The sequence below is a fragment of the Varroa jacobsoni genome, unplaced genomic scaffold (assembly GCF_002532875.2).
Source record: "Varroa jacobsoni isolate VJ856 unplaced genomic scaffold, vjacob_1.0 scaffold_36, whole genome shotgun sequence".
In the NCBI taxonomy this organism is placed as follows: domain Eukaryota; kingdom Metazoa; phylum Arthropoda; class Arachnida; order Mesostigmata; family Varroidae; genus Varroa; species Varroa jacobsoni.
Window position 1 is genome coordinate 103891 of NW_019212938.1, and position 21930 is coordinate 125820.

At 39.7% G+C, this 21930-nt stretch overlaps 1 protein-coding gene across 4 annotated transcripts in view; it reads left to right on the top strand.

Moving 5' to 3' along the window:
* The window catches only part of LOC111259666 (LMBR1 domain-containing protein 2 homolog), a 16429-nt gene extending 10220 nt beyond the window's left edge, over positions 1-6209 (top strand). For 2 of the 4 annotated variants that reach the window (XM_022831837.2, XM_022831845.2), the window contains exon 13: positions 2649-6209. In XM_022831837.2, the coding sequence (XP_022687572.1) occupies positions 2649-2821 (173 nt within the window). In that variant the 3' untranslated portion in view covers positions 2822-6209. The remainder of the gene's footprint in view (positions 1-2648) is intronic. The other 2 variants (XR_002679770.2, XR_015310727.1) reach the window with 2 other exon arrangements.
* The last annotated feature ends 15721 nt before the right edge of the window (positions 6210-21930 follow it).

Here is a 21930-nt window from a genome sequence, read left to right on the forward strand (position 1 = left end):
AACCTTAACTAAAAGGTTGGTTGTTTTGATCATTTATAAAATAGCGAATTATAAGGGCGTACTTTAAATTTAAAAAGTTTTTTTGAGATAACAATTAATCAAATACTGATTTTATAAGCGCACCCTATATAGAATGTGTCTATATATAGAAATGTAAATTTGTTCCCTCGATCCCAAATGCCCTTGAAGCATCAAACACGAACAAATTGGCTTAAGTTTGTTGTTGCCTCTACGTTCAACTTTTTTGGTTTAGGGTAAAAGAAAAGTTCACCTAAGTTGCCTCTTGAACTTATGAAAATTGTACTAAACTGCCATAGCGAATACGCATACGTAAAAGCCTACCCTCGCCACACCCCAAAAGCAACAGTTTTGCGTATTAACATACCCATTGACGTTGAAAACGGGCTTTATCAGATGATATTTTTTTATCGTGTATATGTCATTTGTCGCGAGATCAGTGGTTGTTCTTATATCGTAAAAGGCCTCTATGAACGCGGTTCGCTCTGCCACCGTGAACAACATGTGGAAACAAGAGTCCTCAAGCGTTAGAGATAGAGACTCTCCCTTCCTGCCATATCATTCTTCTTAGAAAATTTTTGTCGGTTTATAACATGTTCAGTTGATAAGGTAGCCTGGGCATTGAGTGGTATATGCTTACACTGATTGTTATGAGAGATATTTGACGGCTGATAAGTTCCCCTTTAGAGACTTTGTTAACTCTACGTGAGCTGGTATCCTTTAGCTGTGAACGCGCACGTTGTATATAGTATGGCTTATGGAATATCCAAACTTAGATCTCGAAAACACACAGTCAACTGACCAGCTTAATAATGCACTTTCTCTAGTTGCTTTTAGGATCAACTTAAAGTAACTTTTAAATCTTGTCGTTATCCTGTTACGTTTTGTCTGCACAATTTAAGATTTCCAGGACAGAATGAATTTAGGTACGGCTATAAATATGGCTGTCAGCGAGCTAATGACTTCTACGAGTATTTTGTAACCAACGATTTTAATTATAGTTCGTCAAAAGATGCTAGATATATATATATATATATATAACACAGATAAAATTGTGCTTGAAATCTTTCACAGAAGCAATAAGAACGGTATATGCTATGAATATATGGATTTGCTTTCAAATAGGAACGCGGACGAACGTTATTGTTTACAGAAACTTCCGGTAAAGTACATAAAACATAACAGCAGTAGTCTTATGTGATAGATTATAGTCTAATCGATTGATGTTCTGAGGAGGCTGTCCTCAGTTACACCGCTAAAAGTGTCGCTAATATCGGTATTACAAAGAACTGTCCCTTTGCGTACCAGTAATTCTAATTTAATTATTCTGTTCGGAGCGACGTAGGGGCTACATCGATCTTCAAATATGATCATACCAATTTAGACGTAACGAACGAGTGTGTTAGGTAACCTCTACTTAAAAAACTTCACAGCATTAAAACATCGCATCCTTTTTTAGACCTACTGCCGGTGTCCTAAAATTCAAATAAATATAATAGAATGTATTGCATGTTCCTAAACTCTTTGTTGGCCTGCCTTATCGAATATCTTTTGTATTGAATTAGACATTTTCATAACGGCAGCCCACTTGATAACTATCATTAGGAATCTTCTTACAAATTATTCTCGCCACTCTGAGAAGAGCCGTATCGATCATTCACGAGTTCAGATTTAGAAATAGTTATTATGTTTTGTTTGTCTATGATGAATTGTCACTGTTTTGGTCCGATGTGTCGATTTACGAAGGCAAAGATAACTTACTTACGGGCTATGGATGATGCACCAAGGCACAGATCGATCGCTGTGTACTTAATAATACAAGTTATCGTACTGAAATAATTGATAACTCAAACGTTCAACTAGCCACGTCAAATGTAGCAAACGTGCTATATAAGTTTTGATGAAACACTGGGCAGCAGCTAACGATGAGAATGAAAAAAGCGCCTCTCGTATAAGCCTACGTGAGCCTAAATGATTTTGCTTAAGCTAGTCACGGAACTGTGTCAAAAAAAAGGCGTTCCACTGAAATCAGTCTGGTAAATCTAGCCACTTTTAGTTGACTACAGGTCCACTTAAGTTTGAAATAATTCAATTACCAGACTTTTCTATATTAGAAATCTAGACGACTGTGGCATTTTTTAATGTCACAAATCGAAAGACTTCTCTTCAAAGTTATGTTGAGCGAATTCAATAGCATTACAGCGAGCTCCTACAAAGCTTCCAACAGATCGTACATGATGATGGAAGGATGTGCACTTTCACAAATAAAAACACAAAGCACTGTAATATTGAACATCGACTGACGCCAAGGTTTTTTTAGTGCTCGGTAGCTTTGCTCTTGTTTGCTCGACGGGCATTGCTGGTGATAGCATTGGCCCCTTCGCATACTTGCTTGTTTGAACTTGAAACAGAAGCCTGTGCTTGCTGTCTCGCATTCTCCAAGCTAGCCAACAATCTCCAAGCTACCCAACAATCTCCACGCTTATCGACATCTGGTGGGAAATACGCTGAGTTCTTGACTAAGGTGGCATAGCCTAGATAAATATTGTCGCCTGACTGCGACTTCGATTACATTGTATACGCACTAATGTTACTATCGAGAAATAATCCTGGATATGTTTTCCTTCTAGACGGTCGTCCCGCCTTAAACGGCAACGGGTCTATGGAAAGCGCGCGTGCCGAGCTACTGGCCGGAGTCGGGGAGACTCCTGACTACAATTCCAGGGATCCACTCTCGCCTATGGATACACATTGGTCGGCGTCCAGACTACAACCACCGAGAAATATATTTGACGATGTCTGAAGTATCGCCCCTTCAAACGACAAGAACTTTCTTTTGATAGTAGCGGTATCAGCGAAAATGAAATTTTTCATTTCCACACCTGTGTGAGGGGATATGCGGCGTTTAAGTTCTACTTAGTTTCCCTATATAATCTCTCGTGGTTTTGAGGATTCTTACTGGCTGCTGACACGTACGTATGACAGTGAAACGTTAAAATGAGAGGTTGTTTTCAAAACTGATATCAATCCCTGTCTTTTCGCCTACATGATTCAAACTTAAGACAAAAGCGTCAGGTCGTGTTAGCAACTAACGGCCGTGGTCCTGCTGCACTATATGGTGCTAATACGGATAATACCAAATGATAATAAGATGTCAATTTGAAGCGTGTGTCACGCGCCGAAATAAATACGAAATTGATGAAGCTACGTAACGCCGAACAATCACAAATGCTGTCACTCTCGAAGAAGAATCGGCAACACACGTTAGTCTACTATCGCTCAACGAAGATCGTCGACAGATTCGATGATCGGCTTACTGTGTTCACTACCCTGTCAACTGTGTAGCTTGAAGACGCTGTTCATGGAATAAGTAGAGTTATTCCTCACCAACGAATGCCGTAATATAATCTCGTTCATCGACACGAGAGCTTGTTTTCTTCACTTCGACTATGTTACCAATATGCGTGGGCATATTTGGGTAGGCAAAATGCTTTACACGATAGCTATATGACAGGAATATCGTAATGCAGTGAAGACATTCTCTGCGTTGCTAAGAAAGATCTGTAATACCCTGCTAAATTTAGATTCTTCTCTTTTAAAAATATATCGTATATCACTCAGTAATATGTAGTAGATGAATTACCTATTTTTTAATGCCGCTGTCTTCGCATGGGCTCATTGCGACGAGAAAGCGTAAGGTTACAACAGGCTCCAGCCGCCTCTCCTGTAACTCAATGAGATTTCCGAGTGTTCTTGTTCCACATTTACAATATTATCATTTCGACACGATACCACACGTATGCTCATACCATCAGATACCATGATCTTGCGGGAATGTTCGGAAATGCCTTACGGTGGATACAATCATCAAAGGATCTATGATGTTTGTTAATACACGAAGCTAATATTACGGAGCGTTACCATATTTCTCTGATTTGCCTGTACGTATTCGTGACACGGACTACTGTTCTGACTAAAGACGATCAGAAGGGAAAGACATTTTCTGGCGTCATTGTATAGATACTGTGCACGACCGAAATTTAGAATGATTGGCCTGAAAGCAAACATTGCCTTTGATTGTATACTTCATCGTATTGCTCGTATAGAAAAAGGACCATAAATGGCTTTCTTAGCGAGTCAAAGTGATGCGCGAATAAGGAAGGAATGTCTAGCAAAATTCTATAACAGAGACCCTTATGCGTTTTGAAGCAATGCAAATTGTACTAAACGTTTAGAAACTAGCGAGTCCAGTAAAAATTAGGGTAGGGTTTTTTTTAACTAAACGAGAGGCACGCGTGGAGTTCTGTTTTAGCCATCCCGTAGCATTGCAAGTATTATGAATTTGGTATGCTCGACGTATCAACGCTCTCTGTCTGTTTGCGTCAAATTGACTTACCCATACGATCCTTTAATGCTTCTTGATGAGCGGACAAATCTCGACTACAAAGAAACAGCTGTTCTACAAGTCGATGATGTACGGGACCCGACTTCAGAATGGTGACAGCAGCCGAAATCACTGTTTTGCTTTGTCCGAGTCAACTCTGACGGTATACAAGCATAGCAAGACTAAAACAAGGGAAACTGAAACTCGTAAATGCGTATTACTGGCAAGATTGTAGGTGGTACAGCATGTGTGCTGGAATAAATGGAGCAGCGACGACGTCGTCAGTGTTGACAAGGGAGAGTGTACAGATAGGGGATTTTGTAATATATTATATATACTCATATTCTATTTGTAGTGTTATCTTTATTATGCTATACTGTATTTTATGGGGCCAATCATACAAACGATACGCTAATTTCTAGCAGTAAAAGTTGCAGGGATTTAGCGGGATACATTTGCTCGCGCAGGTACGTTACCTTATCTGCTTAGCCTAATAAAGTTTTTACCATCATATCCGTTTACTATTATTACGAACGTCATTATCATACTCTTACCGACACTGAACTATGTGATAAATAGAAAACAGCAATGAGCTGAATTGGTTCGTTAACGGCGCAAAATCAAAGCAGCTCTTTTGTAAAGGACATATGGAAGGTTAACAAAAGCCATGGGAAAAAGACAAGTAGCCCAGCTCACGCATCTGTATAATGTGTACGTAAGTGCTGGTGCGTAAGGCTAAGTATAAGAAGCAAACAGAATGGGGACGTCGTGCTCGACTAAAGAAGCGACGATCAGAAATAATTTTTATTATGATGATGTGGAAAATTATAGGACAGTTTTCCATCTGTGTCCTATCCGATATACTTCGAGTTGTGATGGAAAATAGGACGACTGTGCTAATGATTATCGATGACGTAACGACGCAAATCGTACTGTAATTTGCTCAGTGGTAAACTTCGATACAAATTGAATGTTTCATTTAGCATCTCTCGTACGGACCGGGAACTGCAAAAATTGTTTCAAATGAGAAATGTTGAATTAATATCTATTTGTATATGCGTCCCCTTTGCTTTAGCCGTAAAAATGAGCTACCAAACCTGTCGAAACGACGCTGAGTTTCAGATTAAGGAATGACCTATCCGTCTGCGCAAGTGCAAAGTGTCCTCTAGACCTACCGAATCGCAGACGACGTGATCCTGAAACGACGAAGTAGTTATCATCCAGTTTTTCTATAATATAAAAATGTCAAAATTGATGAACGCTTTAACTGAGCTTAAAAATTAAGCAAAAAGTGAAATAGTCTTACCATCGTGTAGTATATTATTGTAAATGTATTGGGATAGGGCGTTCTAAGGTCCGTCAATGTACTTGGATAGTTTTTAAACAAGTGAATACCGACGCCATGGTAATGTTAGGATATCGCAATGATTTCCGTTCTGTAAGATACCTTGTGTGAGATTTCCACTCAGAGAAAAGACGGTCCGTCATATATATATATGACGGACCGTCTTTTCTCTTATATCGTATATATATATATATATATATATGATATAAGTTAAACGGCTAAACGTAAGTTAAACGTAAATGTACACGTAGAGAAAGGCCATTTGGTAGTGTCGTATAGTTGTATCATGGGCAATGACTTAGCAAAAAAAAAAGAACGACGAGGAAAGTAAACCTTACGTGTCATGTAGGACTTTTTCCACAAGCATAATTGAGAAGCAGTAGCCACTCGGAGAGTGCTGACGCCATATCTGAGTTTCGCTGAAGAAAATAAATTTACAAGAGCCTTTGTTAGTCAGGTGAATGCTGCATTATCGTCGTTTCTCGCTTTTACACAATCGTGTCAATACGAGCTAATGTTTAATACACACAGGAAAAGCTGTTCGTCACAAATTAAGTGACTTTTTTAAGCAGGATTACTTAAATACACATTTCGAGCTTCCCGTCCATTAGTACCCTTGAGAATCGCTAATTGAGATGGCTGACTTCAGCATGAAACGAAGTGCGTTTACGTCTGGTCTTGTGAAGCCATTTCCCTTAAGTGTCCCTACGTTAAATAGGCATATAGTGCTTGACATCGGGGCTGAGTTTGGTTCGGGACTGAAATGGTGTTAGTTACGCAGTATCGGCCCTGGATTTACTTCTTTAGTAATACTTCAAGGCTCAAATCCATGTACGGCGAGTAGGGGCTAAGAGTCCAACGTGAATTGAAAATGTAGGTAAACGAATGTATTATTACAGGTTGTTACAAATTACCTATTGGTGCATAACAATAGCAACATGTACATATGCAGAGCTAGTAGCTTGGCATCATCTATAATAAACTAACATAAAAATACTGTGATAAGCGGAAATTCGTTGCATATCTAGCTTTTATTACCATGCCCTACCGTCTAGCAGTGTATGAGGCTAGGATATCATCTATTTAGCGTAGTAGAAAAAATTTAATAATCTCATGTGGTTTTATGGTTTTTTTTGTATTTCTATTTATGTTTTCGGATAGCGTTTTCGGATGAAAGTTTTCATGAAATGTGCTTTTCTGTTAAGTTCGTTGCTAGTACACCCAGGTCACTTAGCATTATACTCGAATCGTCTAGTTTTAGTAGATCTTGAACGATTCAGTTTACTTGTACGTGTATGGGGGCTAATAGATTACATAACTGATGATGGAAAAAAAACAACGATCCAGCCTAGTATAATAGGTTTACAGTTGTAACCTGGCCGAGCTGATTCATAGGTTCATTGAAAATGTACAGTTGCTTCGCTGAAAATCAAGATTTTACGGTGGAGCACTCAAGAAAGTTCTCAGCTTTAGAAGATGAATCTAAAATGCTGAATTTTATATAGGAAATAAATAGTATATTATGAATAGAGACTACATAGCTATCAGCGCCCATCTTGGCGTACCTGTAGCCATTCGATTTGGCGTCAGAGGTTCCAATTTTTATAGAGAGCTATACAATTATTCTCAGGCGCCTCGTCAAGACATCATTTGTTTCGAGTTTTCATTTGAGAAGCCGTCTTCTATTTGGCGGAGTTCGACGTTCCTCAGTGGCGAAATAGTAACGGTGCTGATCGCCGACAGCTTCCTTCCAATAGTCAAGCGTAGCAGACAATGTGAAAATGTCTCTTAGAAATTTATAATGTTTCTGTTTAGAGAAGCGCACAGACGTTCAGCCATTGACTGATCGACGTTTATTTAGCCGAGGGCACAAGTTACGCCACCCAAATATAGCGCTTCTAATGAGTAGTGATCATGTTCGAAAAGTTCTCCTCGAAGGTAAAATAGGGGGCGCTCTGCTCAGCGGGGCGGGGCGACAGTAACTACCGGATAGAAAATAGAAATAGAGCGGAAATAGAGCGAAGTTGAACTTTGAATGAACAGATGCGCCGCCTGTGAACTTACAGCTGTATAGCTGATGGCCACCGTGCGACCTCGCGATTACTAGCATCCTTTTAGAAAAAAATCACAAATATCATTCGATTCGCCATCTCATGTTGGCTGTCAGTCTTGTCCGTAGCAGTTGTTTGTTGTTACCGGTACGTTACATTTGTTGTACATTGTTAGCCCATCGTATTGTGCCGCTTATTGGCCATGCAGATGTTTGAGCGAGCTAAATCGTCATAACAAATCTCGTCATAACTGCACAGGCGACGATGGTGCAAGATTATGCAAAAGCGCCAACACCTAAAATTATTCTGCAGTTGAATATTTATATGCATAAGCCACAGTTCAAAAACTGCATCTGTAAACGAATCCGCACAAAAAAGCGGGTACACAATCTGTGCACCGAAATTGAGCATACATGATATATCTCTTCCGATCGGATGAGGCGAGCGAACTTTTTGAAGACGGAGCGAATACATAGAATCAAACAATGCTAAGATTCAGAAATCAAAAAACTCCCACGAAGCTGACAACTGATGCCTATAATAAGTTGAACTGCTGTGGCTACGAACATGGCTACGATGAACAATAGTCATCTGCTTTAACAAACAGAGGATATGTGTTGTCTCATTACCTTGTAGCAGTGGTATCGAACAAACCCTATCTCAGTGCTGCTGCTGTTGAGAAATTCTTCTTATCGAGCTAGAGACAGAGAGCGAAGGCGAGAGAAAATAATATTATTTAGCGTATCTGTAATTTTCTAGAGGCAATGGGAGTTTGTTCGTTGTCATGACAGATAAGTGGGTAACATATTGTCCGTTAATCTCAGGGACGCGTCGTGGTCAACATTCGACATAGACGTACACTTCATTTCGTGCTGGGGCCACCAGCCTAGTGAATGCTTGAAGGCTATCACAGGCACAAACTAGAAACATAGGGAAGCTCTGCCATTAGAAATGGGCATCAACGTATGCCTCACACACACAACGAATGTTGCCAGTAACCTACAGCGTGCTTATCTCGTGATAGCTGCGGTGGTGGTGGTGATGACAGGCTGGAATGGCCTAGGTTCCCGATGCACGAAGGCCAGTTTACAGGGGCTGGCACCTGTTGTAACTACTGTGCCATTTTTCTCTGGCAAACAAAACATCTGCTATAGTGCTCCTAATGTTGTATGGTGGCATTATTTATGGCTGTTGATGAAATATAGAGACGCTTTTCTATGCTCGCAGGAAAGCCACTGTTGCAGCTATTGTTATGTTGCACGATGCTTTAGTGGACCGCACGGGAAAACTCTCTTCGTCTAAAATTGAGAAAATGGAAAAAAAACTGTACGTGTAATGAAGTGGAAAAATAACTTAGTGGAGAAAAACTTAACCAGTTTCTTAAAAAGGGCACAACCACTTTCAAAATGGAGGCCGTACAAGAATGGGTTCTACACGTCTTCCGTTGGTGCTTAAGTCGCACAGAAGTTTGTGGTACAAGCACATAGCCATAATGCTTACTACTACATTTGCCACATCTATTGCTTAAGTAATTTTCACCCAGTGTATTTCGATAAAAACTATTACGGTCAATCTATTCATCCGGTGTTACTTAAAAAAAAAAACCCTAAAAATCCTATATATACCTTTTTCATATAATCGTGCCTTTTGCGTCGTTTGTGGGTTTGAAACAGCAACCCCTAATTCTCAACGAGCAGTTAGCATTACCCGAGCCGCTGCGTCGACAACTTCAATCAGAATAATTCCACGATAATTTGGGAAAGAAAAAGCTTTCCTAGTAAAAAAAACTGGGTCCGCAATCCGTTTTTATGCGTCCTAGATCAACGGATAGGCAACAAAGATGCGTGGTTTGTTCGATGTCAGTTAGCACAACAACAGACGTTGAAGATTTTTTTTCAATGTATCATTAGATGTATGCCTAGAGATATGTTGTTCGATATAACCATAGCTGGCTCTGATCGTTTCTTAAAATTTTGCGCAAAATCATAAATAGATCTTTTTCGAAAAGGTGTTTGCAAAAGATATCTGATCATTGCTTTAGATGACTCAATTCTGGCCTGTTTAGACTCGCTCAGACACGCCCTGCTGTTTAAATGTGACCTGTTAAGCAATAACCAAAAGTCCTTTCTTGGGAGAGGTGCTAGTTCCCGATTCTATTAAAAAAAAAAAATAGTTAATTTGAATCCCTCGCCGAAACTTTTCTTCCGCAACGCTGTCAACTTGTGGTATTATTGAGCTTTAGAATTTATCACAGTGAACTCTTTTGTACAATTATGCGATTCTGAGGTTATTTTGGCTGTGGTTCTTGAAAGCACTTCTCTGACATCTGTGGTATGCAGAGTGGACTTGAGGTCTTCACAAACGATGCACCATGCCCATTCACCGAAAATAATGGTAACATCCTTAAGTTTTTTCACGAATAATTGATGTAATATATCTTCTACTTCTTAGAATAATTTGCCTTAGCGCATGAGCCTCATTCCCAAAACCTTTAGAATTTGCATAAACATTAGCAACGGTCCAAACAATTGGCTCTTAAAAGGGCGTTAATAATCTCGGCGCTTCCAGCCGCCTGCCAATGGTCGACTTCAGTTTGTGTGGGAAAAACGTTGATGATACGATTTTGACGCCGGCTCACTTTCACTGGCAACTACTAGATAACGCAAATTAGTAAGCGACTAGGACAATAGCTCAGGCCGCATATTTTATTACTTGCTTGCGCAGCGCCTCAAGATTTAGCTTCGACGAATCATATCCCACGTTTCCTTTAGCATACAAATCACCAGCTTAATATAATCATGTAAGTCCTTTTGAAGGGTACGGCAGCATGTAGAATTTAGTATGCTTAAAAACTTAATCAGTTGTTTTTGACAGAAGACCAGGTATTGGCAATTGACGAACTTTTAGCCTATGGCCAACGCAGCTACCTTCATGATTTGCATGAAGGTGCTTTCATTTAATCTTTTCCCTAATAGAAATGCCCGCAGTGGGTTTCGGGGGCAGAAAATTTGCAGTCTGATTGGGCCTTCGGACTGGCCCAATGGGCTACTGTGAATTAGGCCTCACTTCGGCTGTAATCGGCTATGTCGCCCTTGATAGCAGTTACGCTGTTGTTCGGCCCCCGAGCGACTTTATCCAACTTCAATAAGTATGTAATATTTAACTCGTCATTGTCTCACATCGGCTTCCATGTGAGAAGCGGAATCAATCTGCTGTTTGGATGTGCAGTTCGTATAACTCGATTGAAATGGCCAAAGCGGACATTTTTTGTGAGTTAGAAGAAATAATGCTGTTCTCTCTATAGATCCATATAATGACACATCATAGTAGTAATCTTCCTCTGGATCCAACGAAACATCAAAATACTTCATTATTGCTTGGAGGATATCTTCGAAGGGCGGTATTGATTTTTCTTTCTTACATATGCCATTTATAACACTTTCATAGCGTCTTGTAAAGCTTCGCATTTGGCTTTATGGACAAGTATCTTGTCCTATACTAAAAGAGTCTGCTAACTTAACGTTAAAAAATTGCTATATCTGCTTTACTTTATCTTCTTGAGTAGCCAAGCGTGATATTTATACGTATATATCAGCACACTTCCAAAATTGCATTTGGTGGTTGATAAAACGTGACTGATTTATTACGGTGAGCTGGAAAGAAATCGAACTTTGAATTCGATTGCACGCTAAGTTTAGTCTGAACTCTCCTCTTGGAACTTATTCAGTCGTTCAAGTTCATTCTGGCGATCGTAGCATGGGTAGTTGAGTACATCTAGGGTAATAACTCTACCAGTGACAGCGAAGTCTGTCCTATGTGAGAAAGATTCTATTCGAAGTACAGAACGAGACGCTCCAGAACTAGCGTTCACAGAACCGCCCTTTACAATCAATAGTAATATTTCAACAAAATCGCAATGAACGCTGTGACGGCATAGGAAATTGTCACCATTGTTGGGCAAAAACCCATCTGGCTGATCATCCTTGAATATCTCTACGTAACATTGAGCATTCAATGGAACACGTACATCGTTAGACCGAAAAGTTCTTCGAATGTTTTTGTCTCGTTGATTCATACGACTTCACAATAACAATTTCAGCATTTATCACTTTAAGTAATAACAACATTATATTCGTACAGACCAATGCCCACAGCAGTGCCACTACAGAAATTTCTCTTTGCCCCTTTTGATTACAATTAGTGAGGTCGTCTCAAAGCCCCAGGAAAATCATCGCGATAAACAAGGCCAGCATGATATGCATCTGCATATGAACGTGCGGTGAACCACCGTGCTGTTAAGGACGCCTAAGGCACAAGCAGCTAATACCGAAGATTACTAAAAAAAAAATTGAATGTCCTACGCGGGGCTACATTGAGCTGGATCTGTAAGTACGTATACACCGATATTAATTATAAAGATATCAATTTACTATCGACGATAGCTCGTTTGTACCGTTATAATAACTGGATTGCCGTTTTCGATCTTCTCCAGAGTCACCACCATGGTGCTACCCTTTCTACATGCATATTATAATCAACGCAGTACTAGAGAAATTGAGGCTAGAATTGTTGTAATCGCAGTTATTTGTTTCCCTTAATTTCGAAATTGGTCTGTGGGCGCTTTTAAAGCACCCATGTTGCAATTGAAACAACCAATCTATTTGATGGGCAAATTGCTTTCGATGAAAGATGCCACGATAATCGGCGTTCTTGTTAAATTCTGCCCATTGCGCCGGGTAGATTGATAATCGTTAGCTGCATGTACAGTGTTGTTCTTTATTGTCTACCAGTTACATTGATGCGAACTAAAGTTACGTTTTCGATGTTTGCCTTCATCTTCAGAGTGTTTGTGAATGATGTTAAGTTAGCGATCTTACCAGATAGGTAGCTACTGCATTTTCCTTAAAAAGATATGACGCACCATGAGGATGCTGCAAGGTTACGCTTGCTGATAGTCCTATTAGAAGTCTGTTTTTGCTACTGATATATATATATAGCAGCAGCAATGCATATATATATATATGCCTTAAAGTCATGAAGAAAGAAAGAAAGAAAGAATTTTTTTCAACGTGTTATTTTCTCCTGTCATACTCGCGATATATATTTGGATCGCGTTGAAGCTTGCTTTTTATATTCGTAATCTGACTTCTTTGCTTAGTAATGATGTCAAATTTTTTCTGCATTAATAGAGAACTCTTACGAAACACATATTTATCCTTGTCGTTTTACCACTTCAAAACATAAAACCTAAACTATGAGAAAAATTCTAGTTCGCACGAAGCGGTAAGATTGCCACCGTGTCCAGTGGCGATAACCGTAGTGTCCTAGACAATACTCATTTGACGACATTGTCTTATCCGCGGTACTTGCGAAGCCAGCAGTCCAGATGATACGGCACAGAATCGATCTGGTAAAACAATATCCTTTCTGTAGATACTTCAAAAAAATAGATATAAAATATAAAAAATAGATCCACTTAAGCAGCTTCACATATTAGGGGAAAAAAAGCTCCTTTCGACCAACTTTGTCCGTTTGTGCGTCGCTAAAAGAGTCTTCTTTCTATAGAGCAGAGGTGGATGCTGAAGGTTCCCTCAATTAAGGAGGCCAAATTTTGTTATTTTTGTGACGACAATGATTATGAGCTCCAAATCACCACAGCTGGGTTCCACGCTCTATTTCAATGGAAACACAGTGCGCTAATTCTCTATTGCAACTCATTTTTTAATGAAGGCTCCCAAAGGGGCCCTCTTTGACCTCGGGATCGAAGTAATGATGCCGTTCATTAATGAAAATTGAAGAGCATATTTTACAGTGGTCAGGCACTCGCCTAGAGATCAGATACTCGCCTTTGTATTGCTAAAAAAACAAGCGTCTGTCTTAACTGTTGATATTTGCCGGCTTATTTACTGCTTGCCACATTGGAAGTTAATGCACAAATCTACCGTTGATTGACCGTTTGTTGTTGTATAATTGATTAGCAACACATATCTTTCCCAGAGTAAACAATGGTAGGAACTATAGGACAGCCAGGACGATTAACGTTCAGTTTCGAATATCCGTAGGCTGACTTCCTTATTATCCGAGTGACCGTCCCGCTTGAAGTATAAAACATGATTTTTACAAATAACAAATATAATCGAATGCTTTCTTATGTGGCGTAATGGTCATAAGAAAAATCGTGGTACCACAATCGAATCAACGTATTGCATCCCCAAGTTAACCGTGACCATTAGCCAAATGAAGATAGCCACTTAATACTGGGTTCAGGTAGATGCAAACTTATCGGCTGGCCCATACTCGCTAGTCGTCAAAGGTAGGAAAATACAATGAAATTTTCAACTTGCATTCATTTTTGGAAAACTATAAATGCAAGTTCCACGTCATTTAAATAAGAGTGTCTTCTTCTAGGTAAAACTGGCTATCTGAAACATCGTACGCGTGCGTCGATATTTTGCCAAACAGGAGCGGTCTCTCGATAGCAAACACTTATACATTATTAAAAGAGATTAGCAAAACAATGTATCTAATTTGGTCAAGTGTTTTTCTTATCTTAGACTAATAAATTAAACCATAATAACGTCTGACTTAGCAATGGACGAATTTCCTTCCCTACGTTTCCTATTATTTCGGCCTTAAACAAAATATCAACTCCGTTCTATTTTGCTCGTTTGCAAATGTGTACGTCTGTAGTTTAATGCAGTTCTGACGCTTCCATCTATTTATATTCGAATAAATTTCCTCGGGTCAAGGCTTAAATTCAGGCTGTTCCTTTCTAATTTGGCGAAACGATCGTCCGCTGAAGTTAGCAAATATTAATTCCTTAGTCCTACTCTGTTTTCGTCCTATCACTGTTATAGGAGCGTTTTCCCTTTTAATAGTATCTTTTAGCCACTGGGTTATCGAAATTCATTATGTCTAAGATGGTAATCCGCACGTACCGTGCTGTACCAACCTACTAGTTGTAACCTAAACAAGTTCCGAGTAAAGCAGAATATCGCGTTCACTTACAACAGATCATCTTATCTCAAAAATTTACATGTATAACGGACTATTGATACTACGTACTCGCGTACACAGTTCATGACTATAGTTGCTTAATATATCTTTAAAGATTCCTCTATAGATTCTTGATAGCAGCAGTTTATTGGAGCCTGTACACGATACGACGCTGATCAAGGCGTAAATAAGGATAGATTTATTTTTACGGAGGTGTTGCGTTACTAACAGTTAACCTGTACAACAACGTTATTAATTATTATAGGAAGTACCGATAGTAGGGAAAACTGGCACCGCGTCGAGGCCGTCAATGATGACGAAACGTGTGCGTACCCAGGAAATGGGATAAACTCGTTAAAGTTTGGTGCCATCCCAAGACCGGATCGAGTTGGACAGCGTCTTACACAGGAACGATATTTCGGGCCGACCGAGTTTACAACTGGTAGCGGATTAGCATTATTAAAGATCGTGACTCCCCTGTTTGATATTATTATTATTATTATTATGGCAGAAATCCAGCATACAACAAGACGTGTAGTTCTTCACAGCATTCGAACTATCGATAAAAAAAAAAAAAAAAGGAAAATTGATGATTATTAGAACGACTGGGAAAGTTGCGGTAAGTCAAAATGTCAATATTTTACCCTTGCTTCATTAGCAACCGCCTCATGAAACAACTTATCGATGACAACTTATCGATATTTTCACAAAATAAAATAGGTATTTCTTTTATCGCATACCTAGTAAATACGAAGAAAGAATGAATGCGAAAAATTATTGACCGTGTTTACGCCAAAAGTGAAGAAAATATGTTCTGTATTCTATAATAATATTGTTAAACTAAAAATATGCTATTTTGGTCGATGGTCGTCTGGCATTTTTATAGTAACGCCATAATCCCATCACTGTAGGATTTCTGTGGCTTCTGGGCGAAAGATTTTTGCATCTCTCGATTGAAATAAAATCAACGATATTAAAAGGATTCTACATAGTTTGAAACAATGGTGCAAAATTCCGGTTACACGACCGTACCACCTAATAAGGGCACTAAAATCCTCCATAAAATTGTCTCACTTCTTGCTGGCTAGTGAAAATGCATATGGCTCGGCGTTATGATGGTCGAAGACGATGCCTTTGCTATTCACTAGTACCGGTCGACATTTTGCAATGCTTTGTTGTAACGTCGTTGCCTGTGGACGTTAGAGACCTGAATTAATCCTTTTATTAGGCGACGGCGGCGGCGGCGGCGGCCGCCGAAATTCATAATGCACAATTCCCTTTCGGTCTCATCCAGTACACAATATGACTTTCTTTAGCGTCAGTCTGATCTTGGGCACAGACTGTGGAACATGTTTTTTTTTTTTTTTTTTACTTACACAATATTACCGTACGTGATCCAGTTCTGCATGTGTAATCAATCGATTTTCTTGCATTTTTCTGTAGAGCTGCCCAGACGGAATTATGATCGAGTGTGTCATTTTTTTTCGTCTGTCACCCACTCATCGGGTCTTTTTTTTTTTGTAGTCAGATATCTTCAGGTGATGTAAAACTATTTGGCGATGGGTGGTTAGTTTCGTGGCGATGTCGTGGCTATTCATGTATCGGTATTGCTCACTTTCGCAATGATTCCATCAGACTTTTTTCGTAGTTGGTCGGCCGACCGCTACGAAAAGCCTCCTTCACATCCAAATTTTCGGAGCAAAACCAACAGAACCATCTTTGGGCCCTTCCTTCCAATGATACATCTTAACCGTAAACAGCATAATTTTTTTTTATGGACCTGGCCAGCATTTGTGCCTCTATAGTAACAAAATTGTGGATATAATGATTTTTGCAGATATTTCACTCATATTCAAGGCGCTTTATTTTAAAGCTGAATAAAGACATTCGAATAATTTTAGCACGTCTACCACTTGTCCAATCTCAGCTTCCAACGGCACCGCCGCCGACCCGACGCTACTCGACATTACCTGGAAAACGTTACTTTAAATTCATCCAGCTAGAAGGACTGTCGATGTCGATAGACAACCAAATATAAAAAAGGGATATTTATTTTACATGAAACAAATTGCTGCGTCACTTTGCGATGTTACTCCAGCAATCTAAAACAAAGGACACAGTAGAAAAATGAGCTGGTAAAAATACGACGGCGCCCCCTTTAAGACCCTCCAATTTTTAAATGGCGGTGTTTTAATCGGATGAGGGAATTAACTTATTCATTAGACTAAAAACACTGTCCCGATGTAAGTGCAACTCGAGGCTTCTAAAACGGGTCTTGGTCTCCTCGATTCGTAGGTGATATCAGTTCTAGGCTCTTTAGAGTGATTAAATAGCTGCTTTTTCAAAAGGATCGCACATACCGTTTGCCAATTACTAGTATATGTCGCAAGATAAACGTACGAGGTAAGCACGTGTTGGTCAGGTACTCGTACCGGGACAGTTATGGTCGCACTTCGCGGTTACCTAAGGGTCAACTTCTTTAGGATCTGCACGGCGAACGCCGGACCAATCTACTCCTATGCTGTTAGATATGTAAACAAGGCTTTCTTGTTGTATCCTATTGGTATTACAATTTCTGCTAACAGAAGGCGCCACATACGAGATACAGCATCTTATTAGAATTTAGATGAGTTACCTAATCTCCTCGGTCAAATTTGATAGGAGAATTGATAAATTCAATGCTACTTAGTATAAACTTCACATGAGAAACTAGACTCTTCTTAGGTAAATACTCAAAATCAGCTCTGGTTTTCCTTTTTCTTTTCAATTGTTCCAGATATTCGAAAGTAGATACTCTACGCATAATAATAAGAGACGATTTTGTTTACCTATTCGTCACCAGCTGTTGAAAGATAAGGCCGATTGAAAATTGGCAACAGTGAATCTTCCTTCTTTTGATTGATAATTTGGTAGCGAATGTTAGTTAGATCGTAAATTAGAAAATTTGCACCCCGTGAGGAACCGGTCGAGAAATGCTGAGCGGAACTGTATATTAGTATACTGCAGTATCAAGATGGCACTTTTTAAATATAATAATAGTGAATGTTGGATAGTGCTCAGGAATCTGGGTTTCGTATGTAGTAATAAGATAAGCTATATATTGGGGGGTTGCAATGCGCGCGACGTAAGACCGAAATTTTCCATAATGAAATTTTACATTATACTGCATTGTTACGGTACAACATATAAGTTAATCTGTTGTTAGAACTGTGCACTGCTCACCGAACGGTACCAATCATTTGGAGCAATGATAGATCACGAGAGTATGCTTGTGCCGACCTTACTTAGTTTTCGTTCAAATGTTTCTGCGTATAGAAACACGCGTTTTTGGAGCAGACATATTAAATAGTGTCAAACCTGGTTAACATTCGACCAGAAAGCCAACTTCAACAACTTACGGTTCAGAGGTGGTGAACGGCAATGACGTTCCGGTGGAAAATATTCTACCGAAAAAAGGAGCTGCTGCTACACATGAACGTCAGTTAAACCATCATGGTTTACTGTCGTCTGGCCGGAAGGCCGGTAGTGAAGATTACCCTAGAGTCGACACTACAACGTACGTTGCGCACCGTTCCGACTTACGTGGCCATTTGCTTTCAGTCGATCGTCATTTACTAGCAGTACGTACCTGATCTGATTGACGGCATTTTAAGTTAAAGTTTTTTTACTACCACTACTGTGACTAACTTTCTACTGCTATTAGACTAATAGTCACCACTGGTGTACGCTCCCTGCGCCGCCACTGCTGTCGGTACACGAAATGTTTACAGATCTATTGTTTGGGATGGGGTTGGGGTTGAGAGTGCGTAGCTATTATCTACACAGATTTTGTGTCTTTTCGCAATTGTTTTTTTTTGCATTTGGGTGTCGATTTCCCACATCATCAAGTGTTGATGTCGCTGTCAAGTTGATATGTTTGTATGTCCATAGATATACGCAAACCGTTGGCCAAACGACTGTTCGGTTTAACAAATAAAGCTTGTGTAACTTATTCTCTAATAGTTCAACATTGGTAAACACTGCAGCGCCATCTTTTAAACTATAAAATTACATCGATCTCTGTCATTTTTTCCACCGTGGAGTGCGCCATCATCGTGCATATACACCCCAACGTATAGATCACTCTGATGACGAAGTTTCGTACGCGTATTAAGTGTGCACAATCCTCTATTAGAAATCTATATATTTATATGTGGCGGCTGCCACTGCTCAATCAGAAGGATCCATGAAATTTTTATCAGTATAAAAATATCACTTAGACAGTGGGAACAAAATGTTGATACGCTTGCTCTGCCATGTACACGATCACGACTACGGCTATATGGCAGACATTTCCTTTTACTACGACTAGCTATATCTTCCTGAAAGAATAGGAATATTGAAAAGGTTACAACGGTAAATATCAAAAAGTAGTATGTATTATATCTGTAGTAGTGTAGATTGTGCATTATATTTTTAAGGAAAAATGGCGTCCCGCCTAACTTCCGCCTTCACTGTAACCAGTCTGTTCGGTGAGGCCAGTCGTCAAAAACAGATACGTCTTATTCGCATTGAAGCCGAATGATGTTTGAATACTGTTTGACATATATCGAAAAGACGATGCCAAACCCTATGAAACGATATTTGGTAATTTTTGATCGAGCGATGCTAAGAATATTGTGAATATCGACGGAAAATAACATTTTGAACGTTTTTTTTTGTTAAGGAATATATGTGTGGCAGGAGAGCTTTAGAAAAATCATAAGGGTTTAGAAGTACTGATCGTCATCGTCATACCTTTCTGCTCCTAAAGAACGCCCTGATAATATGAGGTTATATAATACACACTGTTACTTCTTTAAAGCGTTATTTGGTAACTGAATGAATATTGCCCTTCTTTTTTTTTTTTGATATGAGGGTAGATAATAGAGATGGAACGACATTTACGTTCGGGCGATGGCAATATAATACTAATCGATGAAAAAATTGTTCAGTCATACTGTATTGCAATTTTTTCTATTTTATTATTACCAGTTTGACTAAGAAACCCCCAAATGCAATGATTAAACCGGGCTGTACACATCTTTACGTTCGGATCACATAGTCACGAAACATGGTTCGTTTAACGAATAGAAAATAAACTGGATACAGGATTGCAGCCAAAAGATCCATATAGGACTACATTTCGCTGTATACAGGTCCTACTAATTAGAATGTTTGTAACTCTCCAGTCAATTAAAGTAAACAGTTTAAAATGCATACTCTCACAAAAAGAATCTAGTATCTTGAAAAAGCGTAACTTGGTCGTATGGCTATGCCTGCTCGCTTCGGCAAAAGTGACCCCACCCATGTCGCACTCTAAATCATTAGCAAGGCAAGAACTTGCTTTGATTAAGACATGCTTTTCTTATCTAATATCGTGTAGAACGAGAAAGAAACTACTTTGAACAGTTAATGGTTATTAATGCTTTTGCAACGGCTCGCCAGCCTGCGTTCAACAGGTTACGAAAGATATATTCAATTTTCACATGCTGAGCTCTTCAAGTACCTACCATACAATGACAAGAGAAACTACTCAAGGCAGGATCGATCCAGGAAAGTCCCTTTGCACCCTTGAGTGTTAGCACTGTTTTTTTCATGCAGATTTTTAGCTTAGCTCTCATCTTTAACTCAAAAATTTAGCCTCCTTAAGGATAATCGACAAATTTGGCAGAAACTGTATTGAGGGTTTTCTTCGTAGAATAATGCCAAGGGGTACGTGCGCAAAAAGCCTCCTACAGCTTTGTACCGTTGTTGTCGGGAAGAAACGTATCTGTTGTCTGAGAATTCGACCTCGTCCGATCGTTCTTAGAAAAAATGTTTCTCTTGATGGACTTCCGCGCCAGCGAGCTCATGATATGCTATCCTTTCCAGCGTGTGTTCCCGTGAGGTCTGCAACTGCAGTTGGTTTTTCTACCGATGCCTGATATTAGCTTATGATGCAGACAGCTTTCTGGGTTTTAATTTTCTGAAGATCGTATTCGTCTCATTGACGGACATGCTGCTTACTAAGTCGCCATACAAATGCTGTTGTAAAGTTGTTGACACAAATTGGTCGGGCGCCCCCAGTGGAACTTAACCAGTTAAACCGGTCGTAATCGTATGTGGCGCAGGCAGAATTTCGTTCCGCCTGTACCATCGAAACCGTACGCTAATCTAATTGATACATGTGCCAATAGCTTGCCTACCTTCCTATGAAAAAACTGCAGCTGGACGAAGGTTTCTGGCAGAAATTGATTAAAACATACTGATTAACGGCTGATATTCGAAAGTTGCAAATAAGCGCTGGTATGGCGCTGGTTGTCTATGGACCACATGATCTGTTGACTATGAGTGTTTGAAGTTCACATATAATCACACAGAATCGAAAGTATAAAACATATGTGTCAAACTATCGGGGGTAGTAGGATTTTTTGTGTAGGACTAATTAGAAAAGCTCAAATCAATTAATACGTGCGCGCAAGATTAAGGTCAAACAAACCAGCAAGCGGTTTCGTCAAAATAACAGCCACGCAATCAGGCCCATCGCGCCCGGCAAAGTACCGTTTTTCACGCTCTCTGCTATTTAACAGAAGCTAGCGCTCTTCCTTCCTCTACCTATTTGATGCCGAAAGTTGAAAAATGTTTTTACACATGGTCAAAATTCCCCGATACCAGCCTTTCTAGGTCAATTTGTCAAGCAGCAGGCATATCATTCAACTCTCTCTCCGTGAACCGTCCTACAGTGTAGATCTGTACGCTGTCCTCCTTTATTTTTTTCCTAATGTCTTCTAGCTTCTTCTATAGTTTTTCTATATTTCGTACTCAGGCTTCGTCTTCTATTTTCCCTTCACTTGCTATACTTATTTGGTGCTGCGGCGGTAGCAGTAGAGACCAGTTACCACTGTTATGATCACCCCACGCCGTGTTTTGTTCTTTGACTGCTGGACGATATGGTCGAACACCGGCCGGTCGGCCGGCCGCCCACTCCGCAAACTTTGCTTGCTGTGTTCGCTTCTTTAATGAAGAAGGTAAAGGGTTTTTGCTACTTACCGACCGCGCCACGCGCAACCCTTTCCCACCCGTTCACTTTATCCCTCCTCGCTGACTGAGTCCATCTGCGTGAACAGTCGACAAGC